This window comes from Synchiropus splendidus, chromosome 12, assembly GCF_027744825.2.
Source record: "Synchiropus splendidus isolate RoL2022-P1 chromosome 12, RoL_Sspl_1.0, whole genome shotgun sequence".
Lineage (NCBI taxonomy): Eukaryota > Metazoa > Chordata > Actinopteri > Syngnathiformes > Callionymidae > Synchiropus > Synchiropus splendidus.
In genome coordinates, this window is record NC_071345.1 from 1833242 (window position 1) to 1855676 (window position 22435).

General features: G+C 57.2%; 4 protein-coding genes, 4 non-coding genes and 1 pseudogene across 11 annotated transcripts; 3 read left to right on the forward strand and 6 right to left on the reverse strand.

The window, feature by feature from the left end:
• The first annotated feature begins 89 nt into the window (after window positions 1–89).
• ndufaf7 (NADH:ubiquinone oxidoreductase complex assembly factor 7) lies at window positions 90–3072 on the forward strand. The gene is made up of 10 exons (XM_053881958.1): window positions 90–276; window positions 334–485; window positions 548–628; window positions 684–794; window positions 860–1073; window positions 1131–1189; window positions 1260–1373; window positions 1432–1575; window positions 1643–1816; window positions 1878–3072. The coding sequence occupies exons 1-10, from the start codon at window positions 222–224 to the stop codon at window positions 2085–2087; spliced, it is 1314 nt and encodes a 437-aa protein (XP_053737933.1). The 5' UTR covers window positions 90–221; the 3' UTR covers window positions 2088–3072.
• Window positions 2270–10844, reverse strand: LOC128768768 (serine/threonine-protein kinase D3-like; annotated as a pseudogene).
• On the forward strand, window positions 10261–14973 carry cnksr3 (cnksr family member 3). Of its 3 annotated transcripts, XM_053881942.1 has the most exons (12): window positions 10266–10530; window positions 11596–11759; window positions 11862–12058; window positions 12266–12353; window positions 12419–12463; window positions 12629–12748; window positions 12812–12871; window positions 12924–12992; window positions 13055–13281; window positions 13353–13447; window positions 13526–13612; window positions 13677–14967. In XM_053881942.1, the coding sequence occupies exons 1-12, from the start codon at window positions 10479–10481 to the stop codon at window positions 13943–13945; spliced, it is 1473 nt and encodes a 490-aa protein (XP_053737917.1). In that variant the 5' UTR covers window positions 10266–10478; the 3' UTR covers window positions 13946–14967. The 3 variants fall into 3 exon arrangements, with proteins under 3 accessions (XP_053737915.1, XP_053737918.1, XP_053737917.1); XM_053881940.1 differs by having other exon boundaries at window positions 10261–10530; window positions 12629–12871; window positions 13677–14973; XM_053881943.1 differs by having other exon boundaries at window positions 10261–10530; window positions 12629–12871; window positions 13530–13612; window positions 13677–13837.
• Window positions 14440–18703, reverse strand: rps7 (ribosomal protein S7). The gene is made up of 7 exons (XM_053882014.1): window positions 18654–18703; window positions 18104–18189; window positions 17527–17598; window positions 17092–17235; window positions 16246–16310; window positions 14876–15026; window positions 14440–14551 (listed from the first exon to the last, which is right to left on the reverse strand). Exons 2-7 carry the CDS (start codon window positions 18176–18178, stop codon window positions 14474–14476), a joined length of 585 nt encoding a protein of 194 aa, XP_053737989.1. The 5' UTR covers window positions 18179–18189; window positions 18654–18703; the 3' UTR covers window positions 14440–14473.
• Window positions 14599–14802, reverse strand: LOC128768929 (small nucleolar RNA SNORA73 family). The gene has a single exon (XR_008416319.1). It is a non-coding gene; the product is annotated as a small nucleolar RNA SNORA73 family (small nucleolar RNA).
• On the reverse strand, window positions 16777–16983 carry LOC128768927 (small nucleolar RNA SNORA73 family). Its single transcript, XR_008416317.1, has one exon. It is a non-coding gene; the product is annotated as a small nucleolar RNA SNORA73 family (small nucleolar RNA).
• Window positions 17291–17495, reverse strand: LOC128768930 (small nucleolar RNA SNORA73 family). The gene has a single exon (XR_008416320.1). It is a non-coding gene; the product is annotated as a small nucleolar RNA SNORA73 family (small nucleolar RNA).
• Window positions 17718–17924, reverse strand: LOC128768926 (small nucleolar RNA SNORA73 family). Its single transcript, XR_008416316.1, has one exon. It is a non-coding gene; the product is annotated as a small nucleolar RNA SNORA73 family (small nucleolar RNA).
• rnaseh1 (ribonuclease H1) lies at window positions 18659–22374 on the forward strand. 2 transcript variants are annotated; one of them, XM_053881999.1, is made up of 8 exons: window positions 18659–19351; window positions 19480–19628; window positions 19771–19920; window positions 19993–20092; window positions 20408–20462; window positions 20543–20627; window positions 21485–21609; window positions 21725–22374. In XM_053881999.1, exons 1-8 carry the CDS (start codon window positions 19218–19220, stop codon window positions 21836–21838), a joined length of 912 nt encoding a protein of 303 aa, XP_053737974.1. In that variant the 5' UTR covers window positions 18659–19217; the 3' UTR covers window positions 21839–22374. The 2 variants fall into 2 exon arrangements, with proteins under 2 accessions (XP_053737974.1, XP_053737973.1); XM_053881998.1 differs by having other exon boundaries at window positions 18672–19351; window positions 19768–19920; window positions 21725–22142.
• Window positions 22375–22435: the final 61 nt, after the last annotated feature.

The following is a 22435-nucleotide window of genomic DNA, read 5'->3' on the forward strand; positions in this document are numbered from 1 at the left end:
CGTCTTGTCTTCGATACAATGGCTCATATACTTTAGACGCAACGCGCTGGCAGACACTCGGCCCCTAGTCTCTTATTCTGGAAGCTTCGGCCGGATGTGCGTTTGCGAGCGATGTGGACTTGACGACAGACCACGCGAGTGTGTCCTCTGAAGGCGGAGCGGAAGCGTTGTAGTTGACGCTTGACGGCGGGGATCCACGAGCTCAGGGTCACGTGTTCACGATGAGGTTTGACCTTCTTCGAACGAAGCAGCTCCTCGGCGTCGCCACCTGCTCAGGTGAGAGCGCCATCGGCCGCGTGACGTCGCTGGAACGCTCATGACTCCGCTTTACAGTGACGTCACCCGTCAGAAGCTTGTGCGGCGGTCCTCTAGAGCCCGAGGCCCCGCCCCGCTCCATGTTCAAGCATCTGACCTCCAAGATCAGGGCCACGGGGCCGCTGTCGGTGGCCGAGTACATGCGGGAGGTTCTGACCAACCCGGTGTCGGTAGGTGGCGCTGCCTGTGTCTCCATGGCGACCGAGTCGGACTGACCACGTGACTGTCTCAGGGCTACTACGTGACTAAGGAGGCGCTGGGACCCGACGGCGATTTCATCACGTCACCTGAGATCAGTCAGGTGTTCGGAGAGGTGAGACAGGAAGTGACATCACACGCACAGAGGCTGAGCTGCTCCGTGTCTGCAGCTGCTGGGTGTGTGGGTGGTCAGCGAGTGGATGGCGGCAGGTCGACCCGGGCGTCTGCAGGTGGTGGAGCTGGGGCCTGGACGAGGGTCCCTGGCGGCGGACGTGCTGCGGGTAAGAGACTGGGCTCGCTCCACGGTGACCCGAGCGCCACAGAACCTGCGTCTCTCCTGCTGCAGGTGCTGTCCCAGCTCCGCTCCGTGCTGGGCGGAGCTTCGCCGTCTCTTCACCTGGTGGAAGTGAGTCCTGTGCTCAGTCGCCTGCAGGCCCAGCGTCTGACGGGTGACCAGCACCAGGAGGTGCAGGACCACGAGCAGTTGGTGTACCGTCGTGGAGAGACGGCACAGGGCGTGCCGGTGCGGTGGTACCGCGGCCTGGACGCCGTTCCTGCAGGTGCCTGCTGAAACCTCTTGTGTCTCCTGCCGTGGCCTCATGTCGGGTCTCCTCCAGGATTCAGCGTCTTCCTGGCTCATGAGTTCTTTGATGCACTGCCCATCCACAAGTTCCAGGTGAGCCTCAGAACCTCCTGGTCCAGACCCATCCATGTCTTCACTCCGGAACCTTCTTCTCATCTTCCAGCGAACTCACAAGGGCTGGAGGGAGGTTCTGGTGGACGTGGACCCCGACAGCCCGACGCGACTGAGGTTCGTGCTGGCGCCGACCCCCACGCTGGCGTCGACAACGCTTATCCAGGTGCGTGTGTCTATGCGAGCAAGCACGTGTGGTCTACTCACATGTGTGTGCGTGTCAGGCTGACGAAGGTCGCGACCATGTGGAGGTGTGTGCGGAGGGCGGGGCCATGGTGCAGCAACTGGCTCGCAGGATCGCAGAGGAGGGCGGTGCCGCGCTGATCGCAGATTACGGACATGACGGCACCAAGACGGACACGTTCAGAGTAAAAGACTCTCCGTCGCCTCCTGTGGCGGAAAGTAGAACCCACCGTTCCGTACTTCTGTTTTCAGGGGTTCAAAGGTCACCAGCTCCACGAAGTCCTGGAGTCCCCGGGCTTGGCTGACCTGACTGCAGACGTCGACTTCAGCTACCTGCGGCGGATGGCCGAAGGGGGCGTGGCCTGTCTGGGTCCCTTGGACCAGAGGACGTTCCTGAGGAACATGGGCATCGAGGCCCGGATGCAGGTGCACGGTCAGGTGCTTTGCTCCCACCAGAAGCGGCTCTTGAGCTCCGCTCCCTCCACAGGTTCTGCTGAGGAACTGTAGCGATGTGGCCACCAGGGAGCAGCTGATCAATAGCTACCACGTCCTGATGGACCCCGCTCAAATGGGCCATCGCTTCCAGTTCTTGGGCCTGCTGCACCCAGGCCGCCTGGCCAGGCCCAGCCCGCCCCAGGGCCTGAAGCTGGACAGGAAGCCCACTCCCGCCCCACTTCCTGTCGCCGGCTTCTCCTGAAACCTGGATGGTAGGTGCATGGACACGTGACCCCGATCCACCGACTCAGGTCCAAGTCTAGAGGGGTCCACGGTCCCCAGCAGGAGGCATTTTGATGTCAGAACCAAGACAGTGTTTGTATGTTTGTATTTTATTTTTCTCAGGTCAGGTTTGTCACAATAAAGCTTTTTATTATTTAAAAAAAAAAAAAAAAAAAACGGCCGTGGACGAGAGGAGATGCCGTCATGGACGGACGCGCCAACAACGAAGACAGCCTGTAGGGAGGCGCTGTTCTACTCACTTCCTTGGCGCTGCCTGGCCACTAGGGGTCCTCCTCCTCCATGTGCTCCATGTCAGGTGACCTGAGCAGGTGTGGGGGGTAGTCCAGCCCCTGCTGGTGGGCGAACTGCTGCCAGCGGGCGTCGTCGCTCGGGTGGGTGATGTAGCGCTCACCCAGCCGCGTCTCAAAGTGCCGCAGGTCCAGCCAGGTCTGGTAGTCCTGCAGAGCGTCAACGCCGTCACCTCCGCCCCCACTGGCCATGCCCCCCTGCCTCACCTGGAGCCAGGGATGACTCAGCGATTTGTCCACGCTGAAGCGCTTCCTCATCTTCACCTGCAGCAGGTTGTTGATCAGGTCCGTCGCTACGGAAACCAAGCGGACACGGCCGAGTCAGGGTCCGGCAGCCTCGGCCTACCCCGCCCCGCCTCACCGTCCGGGCAGATCTCCCTCCAGGTGCCGGGCGGGTACATGAAGGCGGCGTTCTGGATCTGCTCACTGATGTCCTCGTCCTCGGTGAAGGGGAAGGTCCCGCTCAGGCTCACATAGATGATCACGCCCACCGACCACATGTCCAGCGAGCGGTTGTAGCCCTTGCTGCGCAGCACCTCCGGCGCCAAGTAAGCCGGCGTGCCCACCACCGAGCGCCGGAAGGACTTCTCGCCGATGATGCGAGCAAAGCCGAAGTCGCAGAGCTTCACCTGAGGGGCGGAGTTTGGTCACATGACTGAGGAGGTCCCACCCGGGGGGAAGGGGTGCCACCTGGGGGAAGGGGTCCGGCGAGGCCAGCAGGACGTTCTCCGGCTTCAGGTCGCAGTGGACAATGTTCTTGAGGTGCAGGTGTCGCAGAGCCACCAGGATCTGGAGGTGTGGGAGACAAGGCGGTCACAGGAGAGCGGGGCGGGGGGCGGCGGCTGAGGGGCAGGCACCTGCGTGACTAGGAACTTGGTGAGGCGCTCAGGCAGCCGGCTCTTCTCACTGGACAGGATGGTCTCCAGCATGTCTCCGTGAAGCTTCTCCATCACCACGAAGACGCGCTCGGGGGTCTCCAGCATGCAGTCCAGGTCCACCACGCCCGGGTGCTGCAGGTTCTGACAGAGAGGAAGCTCTGGAGAAGGTTCTGCAGCTCGGAGTGGCGGGGCTCCAGGCCGGTACCTGCAGGATGGCCACCTCGTTCCTCAGCTGGCTCTCCTGCTTGGTGGGGAACCTCAGCTTGTCGATGACCTTGATGGCCACGTCGCGGCCGCTCTTCCTGTGTTTGCCTGCAGGGGGCAGCGTCACCTGTGGGTGCAGCTCATGCCGAAGAGGAGCGGCTCTCACCTGCGTACACGATTCCAAACTGGCCGGAGCCCAGAACTTCGTCGGCAAAGATCTGGTAGAGCGAGCTGATGTCCTGCAGAAGAGAGCGCGGGTCAGCAGCAGAAGCACCTGCAGCTGGTGGCCACGGCTCTGACGGGCTCACCACATTCTCCTGGACCTGAGAGGCGGACGCCAACGCCCGCACGCCGAGCTCTGCTGAGGAGGGTGGAGAGGAAGCGTCGTCATGGTGACGGTGGGAGAGACAGCTCAGCAGTGATCGATCGCTTCACGCTCCGCCGCTCAATAGGAGCGTCCGGTCGATAAGCGGGTCGCCGATGATGTCATCAGTCACATGGACAGGGGACAGTCTGGCTCCAGACACACGCCTGCGTGTCCTCCTGTCTTAGTGAGGACCGAGCTAAGCCGCACCTTGACTCTGAACCACACCCAGTGAGAATGAGCGAGCTCAAACTGAGGCTTGTCAAAGTGAGGACCTGCCAAAACCCCCACGCCAGCGAATGTGTGTCCTCACATCACTCTCATTTGGAGATGGAACATAAAACAGAGTGGAGCAGGAAATCCTCCCAAATCCTTCAATCAGGTTAAAACACACACAGGCCGTGGCCCTTTCCCCAGCCTCTCCTCCTGAACACATGGCCCACTTGAACCAGGACTCTGGACCAGACTGGGACCAGTTAGAATCTCCCTCAACTTGAGGCTGAACCTTGTTGGATCTGGCAAAAAAATGGTCCCCACAAGTATAGGTAAACCAGGTCCACACACACACACAACAAAAGTTGAACGGTAAAACGGTGGAAGGGTCATTTCCAGATTACGGCTGGTACTCGGAGCCAGTGAGGGACAGCTGCTGCGGTCCAGTCGATGAACCGAGCCTTTTGCACTTTTGACAAGTCGCTGAAGCAGCTGGTTTTTAACCCAGAGCAGGTCAGCAGCAGCAACTCACCATGCTCCCTCCGCGGAGCCTGGCTGGCCTGGGGAGTGACTGGCATCATGGCCTTCCTGATGGCCGCCTCCCAGCTGCAGCCCGGCCCCGCCCCTGGCCCGGCATCCGGGTCTCCAGTGTCCTCGCCGACGTAGTAGACGGTGGTGGCGGTGACCAGCTGGAAGGAGTGAGGGCTGGCGGCTGGAGCCTGCAGACTGGGCTCCTGGGCCGGGTCCACGCGCAGGACTTGTGACAGCGGGATCTCCTGGGTCACACACATAAGGCAGGGCTACCAGCGAAGGAAGGTCACAGAGGTCACCGTGCTCTCACCTTGTAGAACTTTGACCCGGTTTCATGCTGGAAGAGAGTCAGAGTTTTGCTGTCCAGCCTCCAGTAGTGGCGCTTCCTCTGCACACACACACACACACAGCGGCAGAAGGGTGAGGACACGCCCTCCAGGTGGCCATCAGGGGGCAGGTGCTACCAGGCTGTCTCCGCTGCAGTAGTGGATCATCCATCCCTCCTTGATCACAGCGGAGCCTCTTCTCTTGGTGTGTTTCACCGACTGAACCAGGCGCATCAGCGGAATGTTGCTGCTGGGACTGAACACACGCGCACCAGATGACATCACCTGGTGACCCCACTCCCTGCCTGCAGCACACCTGGCCTTCTGCTGGCTGGGCTCCTGCTCCACCCCCGGGCCTCCGTCGCCCCCTGCATCACACAGGTCCACCTCCATGGCCACGCTCTCACAGTCCGGACCCGGGTCTGTGGGTCACAGACAGATGAGGCGTTGGAGTCTGGGAGTCACGTGACAAAAAGTGGCTCACCTCCGTCGAGGTTGACCTCGCCAAGGCAGTCGCGCGGGACTTTGGCTGCACATCGTTTGTGGCAGTTGAAGCGGCAGTCTGCGGCACAGCAGGAGTCAGAGTGCGAGCGCCGCTCTCACCACGTCACTCTCACCACATCGCTCTCACCACATCACTCTCGCCACATCACTCTCCCCAGATCACTCGCCACACCACTCAACACATCACTCTCACCACATCAGGCTAGCCACATCGCGCTTACCACATCACTCTCACCACATCGCTCTCACCACATCACTCTCCCCAGATCACTCTCACCACATCGCTCTCGCCACATCACTCTCGCCACATCACTCTCCCCAGATCACTCGCCACACCACTCAACACATCACTTTCACCACAGCGCTCTCACCACATCGCTCTCACCACATCACTCTCACCACGTCACTCTCGCCACATCACTCTCCCCAGATCACTCGCCACACCACTCAACACATCACTCTCACCATATCGTGCTTGCCACATCGCGCTTACCACATCACTCTCACCACGTCACTCTCACCACATCGCTCTCACCACGTCACTCTCGCCACATCACTCTCACCACATCACTCTCGCCACATCACTCTCGCCACATCACTCGCCACACCACTCAACACATCACTCTCACCACATCGTGCTAGCCACATCGCGCTTACCACATCACTCTTACCACATCGCTCTCACCACATCACTCTCGCCACATCACTCTCCCCAGATCACTCGCCACACCACTCAACACATCACTCTCATCACAGCACTCTCACCACATCGCGCTTGCCACATCGCGCTTACCACATCACTCTCACCACATCGCTCTCGCCACATCGCTCTCACCACATCACTCTCGCCACATCACTCTCCCCAGATCACTCGCCACACCACTCAACACATCACTCTCACCACATCGTGCTAGCCACATCGCGCTCACCACATCACTCTCACCACATCGCTCTCACCACATCGCTCTCATCACATCACTCTTGCCACACTACGTCCTACCTCGGCACTGCAGACCCTGGCGGAACAGGCCCTTCAGCAGACGCTTGCACAGCTGACAGATGGTGGGTCGCGTGTATGTGTGGACCGAGAAGGTGTGCGGCACTTTGACCCGACTCAGAACCAGTTTCTCCATCCAGATGGGCCGACCACTCTGCTGGGAGCTGCGCTGGTCGGCCACCACCAGGGGGAGCTGAAACACCAGAGAGCTCTTCAACCAGACAGTGAGCAGTTTCTGCTCCACTTGTGGGGACCAATTCTGGGAAACACACCCCCTTGTGAGAAGATTTGACTTTGTGGGGACATTTGCCAGAGCCCACGAGGTTCGGCCTCAGTTTCAGGCTTCAAACTTCCAAATCACTGGGCTCCAGTCTGGTCCAGAGTCCAGGTTCAGGTGAGCCATGTGTTTAGGCGGAGAGGCTGGGTAAAGGGTGATGGCCAGGAGAGGTCCCCACAAGGACAGAGAGGCCAGCGCATGTGTGTGAGTGGAGATTGATTAGTTGACAGGAACACAGTAGAAAGCGCAGATTTCATTTGTGATCAATAGGCTGTGGTCACGTCAGGGGCGGAGCTTATGCCATAAGTTGATTTGTTCCCGAGGGCGTGGCCAGACAGGCAGCGTGTACGTGCGTGTGTCATACGTGCTCCTGGGCCACAGGCATGGCGGCGCCGGGCAGCGACAGCCGTCTCTTCCTCACGCCGCTGCAGTTGTTGGGGATCCTGAACGCACAACGTTTGTGGAAGTCCAAGCCACACCCTGCACAGACGGCAGCGCTGAGCTCAGCCGTGGACACGGCGCCCCCTGCTGGAGCCGCTCTCACCTTGGCACTTGAGGCCCTGGCGCACCAGTCCCCACAGCATCTCGCCGCAGTCGTCGCAGAAGGCCGGGGACCGGTACGAGTGGACGTAGAGCGCATGTGGTCGGATCTTGCCGTGGTGGGGCCTGGCCTGAGCTGCGAGCGGCAGAACACGGTGAGGAGTGGCGGGCGCCCCCTGTGGAGCGGCCCGGCCCCACCTACCGGACAGAACCACCTCCACCAGGTCGCCCTCCTGGATCTGGTCAGGCGCCGTCAGCCGCTGCAGCACGTTGTCCGAGGCCACATCGTGGCGGAAGAGCAGGATCTCGTCCAACAGTCCCAGCAAGCCACATTCAGGAAACTGCAGGGAGAGTTGGGCTGAGACACGGAGCAGAGGCCGCCACCCCAGACACAAAGCTCCTCCACCAATCAGGCGGCAGCAGGAAGAGGCTGACAGTTAATGGAGCAGAGACTGATCCCTGATAATCCTCCATTAACCTCACACTGAGCCCACTGGAGCCGCCACCCGGGAGCGTGTGTGAGACGTGTGTGTGAGAGAGACAGAGTGTGTGTGTGAGACGTGTGTGTGAGAGAGAGAGAGAGAGAGAGAGAGAGAGAGCGAGAGAGAGAGACAGAGTGTGTGTGTGAGACGTGTGTGTGAGAGAGAGAGAGAGAGAGAGAGACAGAGTGTGTGTGTGAGACGTGTGTGTGGGAGAGAGAGAGAGAGAGAGAGAGAGAGACACAATGTGTGTGTGAGACAGAGTGTGTGTGAGAGAGACAGAGTGTGTGTGTGAGACGTGTGTGTGAGAGAGAGAGAGACAGAGTGTGTTGTGAGACGTGTGTGTGAGAGAGAGAGAGACAGAGTGTGTGTGAGACGTGTGTGTGAGAGAGAGAGAGAGACAGAGACAGAGTGTGTGTGTGTGAGAGAGAGACAGAGTGTGTGTGAGACAGAGTGTGTGTGAGAGAGAGAGACAGAGTGTGTGTGAGACGTGTGTGTGTGTGAGAGAGAGACAGAGTGTGTGTGTGAGACGTGTGTGTGTGAGAGAGAGAGACTGTGTTGTGAGACGTGTGTGTGAGAGAGAGACAGAGTGTGTGTGTGAGACGTGTGTGTGTGTGAGAGAGAGACAGAGTGTGTGTGTGAGACGTGTGTGTGTGTGAGAGAGAGACAGAGTGTGTTGTGAGACGTGTGTGAGTGAGAGAGAGACAGAGTGCGTGTGTGAGAGAGAGACAGAGTGAGTGTGTGAGAGAGAGACAGAGTGTGTGTGTGAGAGAGAGAGAGACAGAGTGAGTGTGTGAGAGAGAGACAGAGTGTGTGTGTGAGACGTGTGTGTGAGAGAGAGAGAGAGAGACAGAGTGTGTGTGAGACATGTGTGTGTGAGAGAGAGAGACAGAGTGTGTTGTGACACGTGTGTGTGTGAGAGAGAGAGTGTGTGTGAGACGTGTGTGAGAGAGAGAGAGAGAGAGAGACAGAGTGTGTGTGTGAGACAGAGTGTGTGTGAGAGAGAGAGAGAGAGACAGAGTGTGTGTGTGAGACGTGTGTTTGTGAGACAGAGACAGAGTGTGTGTGTGAAACGTGTGTGTGTGAGAGAGAGAGAGAGACAGAGTCTGTGTGTGAAACGTGTGTGAGAGCGAAAGACTGTGTGTGAGAAATGTGTGTGTGCATGCTTGTTTATACTGCCTTGCGGGGACCTTACATATTTGTGGGGACCTTTTGCCAGTCCCCACAGGTCAAAACCCCAATTTGAGGATAAAGACTTTTAGAGGGTTAGGTTCAGGGGGAGAGGCTGGGGAAAGGGTGACGACCAGGAGAAACCTTCCAATGTCCCCACACGGATAGAAACGTGTGTGTGTGAGCAGAGGAAACACAAACATGGCAGCAATAAGGCAGCAACTGATGGTAGAGCTGGAACAGACATGAGAGCGTCCGACAACAGGAAGACCGTCGACTGACCCCAGAGGAAGCCACATTGTTTCTTCTCTCTCTCACACACACAAACACACGCCTGTATCTCTGTCCTCATGGGGACCTCTCATCACCCTTTCCCCAGCCTCTCCCCCTGAACACATAGCTCATCTGAACCTGGCGACCTGCAGCAACAGAATCGGAGCGGCCATTGTGAGTCACAGAGGTGTGTGACGCCACTGGACATGAACGAGGTGATCCGTGACAATATAACCTGATGGTGATGATGAAGGCTCACTTGAGTCCACCTACCTTCTGGTCCACCACCGAACACACAAGCTCTCTGACAGCAGTCAGAGACCGCTCTCCGGGGTCAAGGGTCACGGACTCCCGGCTCAGTCCAATCTGCAGCATGAAGGTCAGTCCAGGCGCCGACCCCGAGCTGCTGGGACTGCTGTCCCCAGACATGGAGGCTGAAGTCTGGTCCAGAAGGAGACCAAGTCCTCCGCCTCTGACCCTACAGAGCCCAGCCCTCGGGCCAGGCTCCAGGGATGGAACGCGCCACGGCAAAAGGCTTGGACCAGTACATTGCGTCGTTGAGAGAACGACAACGTTCTGGACCACCCGGGTCGGACGGAGGGGCACCTGGACCGGAAGGACAGCGTGGAGGTCGTGGGTTCTGTAGCGGGAAAACTACGTCAAAGTGAACTCACCTCAGCTTCACGACTCGGTACTGAACCCGGTCCACTTGCAGAAGCTCGGAGAGTCGGAACTGTGCACGACTAAGCCGGTTCCGGGAGTCCTTAAGAACCGAACTCACTCCGGCGGCCGCGGGATGCCGCTGCGGGGAGGAAGAGGTCTCACTCCCGCCTGGGAACAGACGCCCGGCCCAGGAGACACACGTGCGGCGGCTCTGGTTCTGATTTGCTTTCGGAGCGTCGAACCCAGTCGACGGTCGTTGGGTGCGTCACGTGAACCGAGCGCGTTCGGCGCACTCTCCCAGCCCGGGCAGAGCGCGTCATCTTCCATATGTGATCCTTGACATTTGACAGGTTGTGTCTTGGCGCCCCCTCTGGTCATCAGCCCTCATTGCAGTTGGACAGGAAGTTGAATAAAAGTCGACATCCGTCCAAACCGCGCCCTTTGCGTTGCGCTGTGTTTGTGAAAGCGAACTCGCATTTCCTCCCAGGTCTTCTCCCGGCCGCCCATGAACGCAGCGGTAATCCGACCCCGCCCCCTCGCTTCCTGCGCTCGCGCCGCCACTTGAACTGTAAACTTCGCTCGAGACCCTCGACAGACGGAGGACGTCACTCCTGCTCTGTGGTTCCTCGGATCGGTTGGTTTCCATGGAGTCGGTGAACGAGTGGAGTCCGCGGCAGGTGTCGGCCTGGCTGACAGGTGAGTCTGAGCGTCTAGGGGCGCGGTTGCGCGTCCATGACGTCACGTCACTTTTCCAAGTTGTCTGACGTCGCTGGCAGCCTGACTCGTTGGACTGAAGCTTCGTGCTGGGGTCGCACCTGGTCAGGGGTCAGCGGACCGCAGGTCCCGCACTGCTGCCCTGCTGTCTTCTTCTGGATCCGGATCTGAGCGCACGTGGGACCTGCAGGCGCCTGTTTGTTCTGCGGGTGTGGAGCCTTGACTTGTGGACTGACTCCAGATTTATCCAGAGAACCAAGTCGGACCAAGGCGAGGAGCTGAAGCGGTCTTGTGACATGGACCACCTGACCTGGTGCACGTGGTGTGGAGGCTCCTGGGAGAACTGGGGCCGCAGCTCCAGGATTTCCTCTTTCCTGTCACCGACATGCTGACGGAGAAGCGCCATTGTTCTGCTGCCGCCTCTGACCCCTGCACAGTGGTCACGTGAGGCCCAGGAAACCATCCCAGAGTGCTGGTATATCTGAGTCAACTGTCAGGTCTATGGTACACACACCAGCCTGGCGCCAGTCTGCAGTGTGGCTCGGTCTGCCAGCTGCACTGGACTCCACTCGGATCCTCGGTTCTCACCAGCAGATCAGAAGACCTGACGTGCTGGTGTCAGGCCGAGGCTTGAACATGCCATGTTGCTGCCCTCACACACACCTTCTCTGTCCTTCTGGGGACCTCTCCTGGCCATCACCCTTTCCCCAGCCGTTCCTCCTCAACCTAACCCTCCAAAACACATGGCTCACCTGAACCAAACTGGAACCCAGTTGGTTTGAAGTTTGAACCTGGTGGGGATCAGTCTCTCGGCTCTGTTGGGTGAAGACCTCACAGCCACCTCAGAAGGCCTCCTCACCATCAGCGCCTGGGGAGACCGAGTTCATTGTGAACTGCAGTACACCAGTACAGGAGTCACACGCTGGCTGGGTGGGAGCCTTCAGACCCAGACCACGCTCGGGTCCCTCGTGCATCAGACCGATCCCGGAGCCAGGTCCTGGTGCTGCTGGCCCAGTCATGGCTGCTGCTCTCTGTCGCTCCCTGCAGGTCTGGACGACTGTCTGCACCAGTACATCCAGAGCTTCCAGAGGCAGCAGGTGAATGGAGAGCAGCTACTCCGCCTGAGCCACCAGGAGCTTCTGAGCCTGGGCCTGACCCGGGTGGGGCACCAGGAGTTGATGCTGGAGGCTGTGGATCTGCTGTGCGCGCTGGTCAGTGGCACTCTCACACATACTCCTCCTGACGTGCTTCCCTTCCACCTCCTCGTTTCCATGGTGATGACCCGTGGCGGCCCCTGTCCCGTCTGTGAGCAGAACTCGGGCGTGAAGTCAGAGCAGCTGAGGAGCGTGGTGGCCAAGATGCGAGCGGCGCACCGTGGCCTGAGCGCTGCCGTGTCCCAGCGACGGAAGAACCCGGAGCCTCATGTCACCCACCGGCCCTCCAACCAGTTCCTGACCGCCGTAGTGGAGCTCATCGCCGCGGCCAAGAGCCTGCTGGCCTGGATGGACAGGTACTGGGACCTGGCTCACTATTGACGAACTGGCAGCGCAGTGTTGGTGCAGCGGGGCCCTTTTGCCGTTCCCCCCAACCTTCCAAATAACTGGGTGATTCTAACTGGGTTCAGAGGCCTGGTTCAGGTTAGCCATGTGTTTAGGGGGAAAGGGCGATGAGCGATCCTCATGAAACATAAGAACACAGACTGTGTGTGTGTGCGCAGATGCACAGCAGCCAGCAGCGACAGTGTGAGTGACTCCAAGAGCAGGATCGTCCGTCTGTGTCTGGAACTGACCTCTACCGTCCAGAAGGTTGGTGACCCCACCTCCTCACCCTGGTCCAGGGTTTGCTTGTCACAGTGTCTCTCTGTGCTCAGGACTGCAGCAGCATGTGCCACATGGAGGAGAAGATTCTGGAAGTGGTGAGGACAGTCACACAACCAGCACCCCCTGCTGCTTCATTTTTTAGAACTTCCCATGCCTGCTGAATCAGCTGACCAGCTGCCTCTCTGGCTCGCTCATGTGCGCCCCCTGCTGTCGGCCACCTGGGTCTCTCACACGTGACACAGCCTCACGCTCTGTTTCAGTCTCAGGCTCTGAGTGGTGAATGTGACCAGACACTCCAGATGACCTCTGACCCCGGCGAAAGTGAGGCAGCCGTTTTGGAGGAAGTTCACATCACCGACGTGCGACCAGGACAGGGGCTGGTGAGACCCCCCCTTCCTCGTCCGTGTGCACTCCTCTTCTCCATGTTGGTCTCTTCTTCTCAGGGTATCTACATCAAGTCCACGTACAACGGACTCCACATCATCACAGGGACAACTGAGAACGTGAGTGGCTGCTGTTCCTCCCTCCTCCCCCTCACTCCCATCTCCTCCTCAGTCTCCAGCTGATCAGACTGGCAGGATTCACGCGGGCGACGAGGTGGTGCAGGTCAACTGTCAGACGGTGGTGAGTTTCCAGGCAAGCTCCGGGTCATCTGGAGGTCAGCTGACATCTGCAGTGCCGGACAGGTGGGCTGGCAGCTGCGGCACCTGGTGGCGACGCTGAGGGCTGGGTCTGGAGGCGTCACGCTGCTGCTGAAGAAGAGACCTGCTGGGACCTTCCAGCCCGCTCCCCTCAGGAACCTGCGCTGGAGACCGGCCCAGGTGAGCCCGGCTGCCTCGCCCACATACTCCCACCGCCGCTGTCCACAGACCGTCCAGGGCCTGCAGCTGGACTCGTCCCTCCCCCCTCCGCTGTGAGTCCCCGCCCACTGAGAACACCTGCTGCTCCGCCCACTGACTGACATCACATCCGGTTTTCCTCCAGTCAGGACGCTAACGCGAGGCACCGACAGGCTAAAGACCGCGGGACTTCAGATGAGCTGAGGGAGGTTCGGCTGCGACCTCTGACCTCTGCTCGCTGTGAGAACACACACACACACACACAAGTGTGCATGCACCCACACCCAGTTTCTGACCCGTCTCCTCCTGGACTCGCAGCCAGACCCCGGCCTGTCTCCATGCCTGTCGAACCCGTGTCCGGTGTGCTTCAGCTCGCAGGACGCCGAGCAGTGCCAGGGCATCGAGGTGACCTCCACCTCGGTCCCTTGTACCCCTTGCTGGAAGCTAACGTGCTATTCTGCCTCAGCAGGACAGGAAGTGCTGCGCAGACACCTGAGCAACGATGGCATCAGCGCCATCGCAGAGGAGGCGCCGTGCTTCCCGCCGCCGCATCGTGGTGCCCTGTCCGTCCGTGGGGTCGACCACATCAGAGGCAGCCGGTGCTTAGTCAGCACCGACCTGAACCATGGCGTTGCAGCGGCACCCAAGGAGGCCACACCCCCTGCGGCTCGGCCCAACAGCAAAAACAAGTCGCTGCTGGGTAGCTGGTTCTCGCGCCTGCGACTTCTCAGCCACTGAGGCAGCATCTGACGGGGGCCAGCTTCCTCATAGGGACCACGTCCCCGAAACCTGCCACACATCAGTTGCCTACATGCATGATGGTGGACCTGCTGTGGATCCCGCAGCCTGATGTGCAGGCTAACACTTCACAAGTGACATCCCTGAGCGGAGACGCAAACGTTCCACACAAGTCACTGCAGAGGAACGAGCCGCTGAAATATGTGGCAGTTGAAATAAACGTTGGAATGTCAAGTGCTGCTTCGGTCATTTCCTCACCTAACGTCCAACCAAGCGCTGACGCGCCTCATCTCTCTGGGTTGCCTGCAGTGACGATCCTATCCTGCAGTGGCCCTCACCACCTGCCCATCATCATGGTTGAGGATGGGCGGAGCCGGGCACAGGCACCGCAGGACCGGACCGGTGCCAAAGGGTCACACATGCGCCTCGTGACTTCCACCACCTGCTCTTCACTGCCCCTGGCGGCCCTCACACAGAAGACGAATGGAAACGGATGAACTGTAAAGAACTTTATTTTGTCTCCTGGGTTCACAGCTGGAAGTCAGGGAATTCAAACACCACATCTTTGCCTGTGAGCTTCTTGTAGACGCCAGAGAACGTCTCCACCTGGTGGACAAACAAGGAAGCGTCAAGCACAGTTCTGGAGCAGCAGGGGGTGTCTCCCGCATGGTTTGACTCCTCAGACACAGGATTCTGGGAAGTTGTAGGAATATACAGGAGGCCCTTTCCTCTCTGGCAGGAGCCAGGGGGCAGGGCTTAGTGTGCGACAGCGTGGAACGGGACTGTACGTCTCAGCTCAGGGCTACGCTCCCATACGCCACTGGGGCAGAACCAGAACCTGGAGCTGCTCCTGTCGCAGAGCGAGTGTGTGTGTGTGTGTGTGTGTGTGTGTGTGTGTGTGTGTGTGTGTGTGTGTGTGCGTGCACTCACTTTGTGTTCCACGTTGTTCTGCTGGGCCTTGTCCAAGTGGACCTTAATGAGGCGGCTGCTGTCCAGTTTCACCCGGATCCTCTTTCCTACAATCTCACTGGGGAACACCAAGTCCTCCAAGATGGCGTCATGCACAGATGTCAGTGTCCGGCTGAGGGAGACATGACCAGGTTAGTCTTGCCTGCGTGGAGTTGTATGTCTCAAGTGGACCACCATTGCCCAGTCACGGGCTTCCTGCTTGGACCTTCCCATGGATGTTTACTGTTGCTGTGTGAGCACCTCATGTTCGGACTAACTGACGTCTGAGCTAGTTCTGCTGGAGTGAAGGGAACCGTCGCTTCACAGATCAGTGTCAACACGTCGGCTCTCTGGAGCCCAGGTCAGACAGCAGAGGGCATTGTTCAACCTTGGTTCAAGGTCTAGCTGAAAAGGTGGAGCACTAACATTTGAGTCACTTGTACTACATGAAAGGGCAAGGTCAACCCTGGGGAGAACCCTGTCACCCTGAGCGTCTCGCAGGAAATGTGTTTATAAAAACACACATGCATGCACTGCAAGCCAATAGGGAAATACATCCTTCAACATTTGATTGTTCAACTTCCAAGAGCTTGAAGTCAAGGTTTGTGGTGGAGTTTAGTGTGCAGCACTGACCACCGTTCCTTGTGACCGGGAGGGCGCTGTGAGCTCTTCAGTTCTTACGATTCCACTGTCAGCAGAGGAGGAACAGCAGTGTGAAATGGGTGTATTGTGCTGAGCAGTCCTGACTAGTCAACTAGTTTCACTTAAGAGCCAGAATCAGAGTAATGGTTCAAAACCGTTGCCGCCATCATCATCACGCTTCCTTCTGCAGACTTCTGGATTAAACTTGAAAGTTTCTCAATAAAATTCAAGATTCCTATTTTCTACCATTGTTAGAATGTATGTCGAACGGTTTGTCGTCATTACTGTTCCAGAAACTTGTTGATCACTGTGACAAACCCCATCCTCCAGTGAGATCCAACGATCAAAACCACCATGGTCAAGGTGGTTCAAGACAGATCAGTGCAGTGGCGGTTGGCCACTGGTGCATCACACAACACACACACCTTCTCCACTGGATACGCTATTCAACCGCCTTCACGTCTGTGAACTGTTTTACGCTGAAGTTTCACACATCATCCGATCTGACGGTAGCCAAGCCATTAACCGCATTGTCCAGGACACGGAGTCCAACCAAGAGATTCCATTTTCTCCCGCAGAACCTGGAGCTGCCCTGCAGCAGATGTCAAGTTAGCGTCTATCAGCACAGGGGCCACAAAGCAGACGAGAGGAACACCAGTATGGAAACATCAAAAGCCCAACTTCCACAGCTGAACATGGAGCCACCTCACCTTCTCGGGCGCTTCTGCTTGTTCTTGACGCGACTTTTCCTGGTGGGCTTAGGCAGGATCCTCCTCTGGAAGGAGAACATCGGTTAGTCACCAACGTCACACTGTGCCTACACAAGTTCTGATCCTGGTCAACACATTCTCTCTACATCCTGCTGGTCAGAACATGGACAGAAGTCCGGACACATTCAGCATCCACGCAAACATATGAGTACAACTCATATAACTACTGAGAAACTGATGCGCCATAGTGTCCGGCACTGCCAGCTGTACAGCTCCTCGACAGGACTGCAAATGCCTTTGGAACTAGCCGCTTCACACAGGAGCGCTGAGCTCCACAGCGCATTTATGCAGGTTCACGCTAACTTTCAAAACCCACTTGTTATGCCATTTTCTTAACCAGTGTGGGGAAACAGGTTTCAAACAGGGCTGGGCTGATGGACTGATCCACGACAGTGACCTCCAGTCGGGCCTTGCATGTTGGACAAACCTGCTGGCTAAGGTGGGCAGTCATGTGACCAGCTGATCCAAGACGATTGTCTCCTGCATGGTTTGACTCCCCAGACACAGAAGGATTCTGGGAAGTTGTAGGAATATACAGGAGGCCCTTTCCTCTCTGGCAGGAGCCAGGGGGCGGAGCTTAGTGTGCGACAGCGTGGAACGGGACTGTACGTCTCGGCTCAGGGCTACGCTCCCATATGCCACCGGGGCAGGACCAGAACCTGGAGCTGCTCCTGTCGCACAGACTGAGTCAAGTTCAGAGGCACAACTCAGTTCAGTAGCAAACATCTAATGCTGGACTTCCAGACCAGTCCAATTCCTCAGGTACATGGACATAACCTTCCTCACCTGAGCGATGAAGACCACATGCTTGCCACTGAACTTCTTCTCCAGCTCTCGAACCAGGCGGACCTGGATCTTCTGAAAGGACTTGAGCTGGGGCACCGGGACGAAGATGATGATGGCTTTTCTGCTGCCACCAACCTCGATCTCCTGCAGAGAGATGACACGTCAGCGCCGAGATCTCGCCCAGGGTCCTGACACCACTCATTGTCTCCCGCATGGTTTGACTCCTCAGACAGAAGGATTCTGGGAAGTTGTAGGAATATACAGGAGGCTCTTTCCTCTCTGGCAGGAGCCAGGGGGCGGAGCTTAGTGTGCGACAGCGTGGAACGGGACTGTACGTCTCAGCTCAGGGCTACGCTCCCATACGCCACTGGGGCAGAACCAGAACCTGGAGCTGCTCCTGTCGCAGAACGAGTTGGGTTCAGAACAGAGTCTTACTTTAGCTGCAGTGATGTTCAGTTCCCTCAGTTGAGCCTTCAGGTCCGAATTCATCTCCAGCTCCAGCAGAGCCTGAAACACACACAGATGAGAAGAATGCACATCAAACCAAGCTGGTCCAACCAGAATCATTCTGACATCACAACCACACCGGTCCAGCAGGAGGCAAGCAAGGACTTCTCTTTCAAATAGTGTGTCTCCTGCATGGTTTGACTCCCCAGACACTGAAGGATTCTGGGAAGTTGTAGGAATATACAGGAGGCTCTTTCCTCTCTGGCAGGAGCCAGGGGGCGGAGCTTAGTGTGCGACAGCGTGGAACGGGACTGTACGTCTCAGCTCAGGGCTACGCTCCCATACGCCACCGGGGCAGAACCAGAACCTGGAGCTGCTCCTGTCGCTGGATCTCCTAAGAACTTGCCTCCTCACGGGACGGACACTTGTGGCATATGCTCACAAAACTACCAGTAAATCCCACACTTCATGACAATAACGGTAATTTACTCTGGAGACAGAACACTGGAGTGGCTTCATCAGACGCACAACCAGACAGAGGCAACAAAAACACCAGTCCACTCACCTGGGAAATCCCAGACTCGAACTCATCGGGCTTTTCGCCCTTGGGCTTCACTATCTTGGCGCTGGTACTGAACATGGCCTTCGTGTCTGCAGACATAAACACATTCAGAATCACAGGTCAGTCGTAGCTAATGCTAGCACAGACCGGAGACACACAAGCTTGTGCTTCACAAGAGAACTCAGATCCCAGGCAGTTTAGCAGCATTCACGCTGAACCGCCCGCTCCAGTAACACCACAAAGAAGCCGACTAAGTGTTGGATCTTGGGCAAACCAGCACCACAGAGCCTGGCAGTGAAGCTAACGTCTTGCATGGTGTGGTTCTCACAGTGTGGACACATGCACGGCCTGCTAACAGCTAACACTAGCTTCTCACAAGCACTTCACCACAGCCAATACAGTCAGAAATAACGACCATCCGCCTCCCTCGATGCTTTAATCTAAGACATCAAGGGTAAAGGAAGATGTATTGCGTGGACCGCCACAATAAAACGCCACTTTAAGCACCGTTTTGAACAAAATCGCGGATCCCCAGACGGGCATCACCACTAACCTCTGTCAACGACGGCCAAGGAAGAGGCCGAAACATCGCGAGAGTTGAATTAATCGGGTGCCGCGACCTCGATACTATCGCGAGAGTTGGGGGGGGGGCGCGCGTGGATGACAGGATGTTTGACTCCATATAGTTCTGGCAGAATCATTTCTGTCGGAAAAGACGTCAGAGATAGTAAGGTTCATTCATTTGGGTTCATCTATTCACGCCAGAACCGATACTGTAGCTTTCCCGGATCATGTACTGACAACAACGTGTACATCAACTGGTCCATACTCCCACCCACTAGGTGGCGGTAATGCGTCTTTAAGTTCGTTGTCAGCTGTCAATCAAAGTTTACAAGAAGAAGAAGAAGAAAGGAAAACATTCGCAGGTGCTTGCTATCTTGGCCTTGAAGCCGTTTAAGACGACACAGTTTTCAACTCGTCTGCGTCGATAGCTTCTTGGTTTTGTTTTCGGGAGACTGTCGTGTTGACGACAGGAACAGTTTAGTATCGTAGCTCTTCCACGCGAGCTCTGTGGCGGCAGCAGGATGGCCTCGCTAGCTCGGGGGTCCGAGTTGTGATGTGGCGGCTCGCTATCGTCTTCAGAGCAGCGGGCAGGAGCGTGTGCAGCGGCGGCGGCAGCGAGAGCATGGCGAAGGGCAAGTTCTTCTACGCGGTCAGGAAGGGCTTCAAGCCCGGCGTGTACGGCACCTGGTGAGCCGCCTCCCTTACCGCGTCACTGTTTTCTGTTCGAGTTTGCATTTCATTAAAACCACGTGATCCTGCCTCCGCAACGAACGGAATGGAGTCTAAAGTCGTGTGTCGATGTCTGTGTGTTTGAGGGACGAGTGCAAGACACAGGTGGACAAGTTTCCTTCCGCGGCTTACAAGAAGTTCGCTTCCGAGAAAGACGCCTGGGCCTTTGTGAGAGGAGTCCAGTCTGGTGCTGGTGCCGCCAGTGCGTCTGGTTCTGGTGCCCTGGGCGACACAGGTGAGAGTCGTGGCCTCCTGTCGTATGAATGCGTTTCTGTGGGGTCCTCGCAGCATCGTGGTTGCAGGACCGACTGGCGCCGCCCACTCGGCCAGCAGCGATGTGTTGTGTAACGTCTTGCTCCCCGTGTGTCCTGCAGCAGCTTGTGACTACAGCCTTCTGCCCCGGCGTTGCCCGGAGCCTGAGCACTGCTTCCCTCTGGGAAAGAAGAGATGTCAATCACAGCAGGAGGCGGAGCCTCACCCCAAACGGGCCAAGCAAACGGAGATGTCAGATGGTTACACCTACATGGGTGAGTTCAGCCTGGAATGGGGCGTGACGTCATGATGATGATGATGATGATGATGGTGGTGCTCCCCTGCAGGAGATGCGGTGGTAGTTTACACAGATGGTTGCTGCTCCTACAACGGGAAAAAAGGAGCCCGTGCTGGAATTGGCGTTTACTGGGGACCAAATCACCCTCTGTGAGCGAACACACACACACGTTTTTTTTTTCAATCTTGGTGAGGACCATCATTGATATAACCCTTCCCCGAGCCTCTCCCCCTCAACTTGACCGTCTAAAACAAACGGCTAAACTGAACCTTGACTCTGAACCAAACTGGAGCCCAGTTAAAATGATCCAGCTGTTTTGGAGTGTTAACCCTCAAACTGAGGCTCGGCAAAGTGAGGACCTGCCAACATGTCCTCACTCTGTTGGTTACAAACTCATACAGGTCCTCACAAAGATAGAAGTACAGGAAGACACACAAACACTCAAAAGGCCTGTTGCTGTGCAGGAACGTGTCAGATCGACTGAGAGGGAGACAAACAAATCAGCGAGCAGAGATTCAGGTGACACACACACACACACACACACACGCTGGCGCTCCCTCCCACAGCCCAGTGTTGGTGACTGGGTGCTTTCCTGGCAGGCAGCCTGTCGCGCTCTCCAACAGGCTCGGGACAACAACATCAAGAAGCTCGTCCTCTACACTGACAGCAAGTTCACCATCAACGGTGAGCTCCCCAGAGGTCAGAGGTTGCTCTAGCAGACCAATACTCCAATGCAAACCAAGGCGACCTGCGAGAGAGCAGCTGCAGTTTCACATGCACGTGTCACTCAGCTTCACTGGACTTTGGTTCCAAAACTCTGAGTTGTGGCAAAAGTTCCTGAGCCAAAACGGCAGATGGCGCCATTTGACAAACCACTGAAGTGGATGCGACGAGCCGCCTGCTGCAGGCTCCAGCAACTGGGCTCTGCACTTGCACCAGGGTGAAGTCAGTTAAGCGGTGCAAACATGAGTCCGAAATATTGAACCTGTGCTTATGGCCGGCCTCTCTGTAGGGCGTGTACTTCAGCACCTTCCCGGTACTTCGATGCGCCTTGTCATGAAAGTCCAGCTGAATAGTTTGGGTCAAGATTTTCAGTCAACTGTGGCCAAAGGATCAACAGCCCACAGTCATTCTTGTGAAGCGATGGAACAGTGGCGGGTCGGCAGACAGACGTGTTCGCTCTGGACCCTGTTTAGAAAAGAGTCGGATACACGGAACGTTACCGCATAATGGCCCAGATCTGTGTGGCATAACAGGCTCTCTGACACGGAACTTGGATGTGGAAACGGCTGTGATCGGAAGCTGAAATCACAAGTTCAAGATGCGGACTGTGGTTTTTTGAAACAGCGCCATCTGCTGTGGAGCTTTTCCCATGCCTGGATCGCTCCTTCTGGAGCCGAAGGCAGAGCAAGGGGCCGCTCTTCTTTGGCAACTTGGCTGATGGCGTGCGTGCGTGTGTGTGCATGCGCACGCGTGTGTGTGTGTGTTTTGTCCTCATACTGACCTCACAAACTCCCTCCTCAACTCTGTGTGCGTGTCAGGTGCCACCAGCTGGGTGCAGAACTGGAAGGTGAACGGGTGGCGGTTGAAGTCCGGAGGACCAGTGTGCAACAAAGACGACTTCATGAAGCTGGATGGGCTGAACCAGGAGCTGGACGTGGTCTGGGCAAGTATGGCTGTTGGGACTTGCGCCTGACAGCGTGGTGGATGAGCTGGTGACCACGCAGTGGGCCGGACCGGACGAAGTCTTGCCTCTCATATCCGTCTCTGTCTCTATGCAGATGCACATCCCGGGTCACGCAGGCTTTCGGGGGAATGAGGAGGCCGACCGCCTGTCCAGGGAAGGAGCCGCCCAGGTACTTCCACGGGACCAAGACCAGGACCAGTCCCCTTGATGGAGGCTCTGCTCTGCCTCCTCTTCAGCTTCTGTTCTTATGTTTGTTACTTTGTTTGCTGTCAATAAAGTTTGGTCCCTGTTGGAGCTGCATCTGTGGGGGTCGGAACCCCTGTGCTCTGATCGCAGCTCACTCAACCTGTGACCTCCGCCGGTGGCACTCATTCTCAGGTGGTCAAAGGTTGTGAGGCCGCTGAATGGAGGTGTTGAAGTGATGCTCCTCCATCTGTGATGCGGTCTGATCCTTCACTGTGCACACAGCCTGACGCTCCGGTGAGGAAGAGGATTCTCAGATGGACCGTTGAGTCTTGGAGGAGCTGCTTGTGTTAAGATGCAGCTCAGGTCTGAAGCTCCTCTGTGATGATTCATCAGATGCTGCAGTGACTGAAGAACCTGCTGCTGCTCCTCACCTCCTAATCATCCCGCTTCTCTTCTCGACGGCAGCCTGATGAAGACAGTGGTGAAGAAGACGATGCTGCTGGAATGTAGGTCACCTGCTCTCTGCAGGAGCAGAAGGTGAAGGCGGTGATGTGGGTGATCAGCTGGGGGTCATTGAGAGTAGCACAGCTCTGCCAGCAGGGGGTGTGTGGTGCAGAAG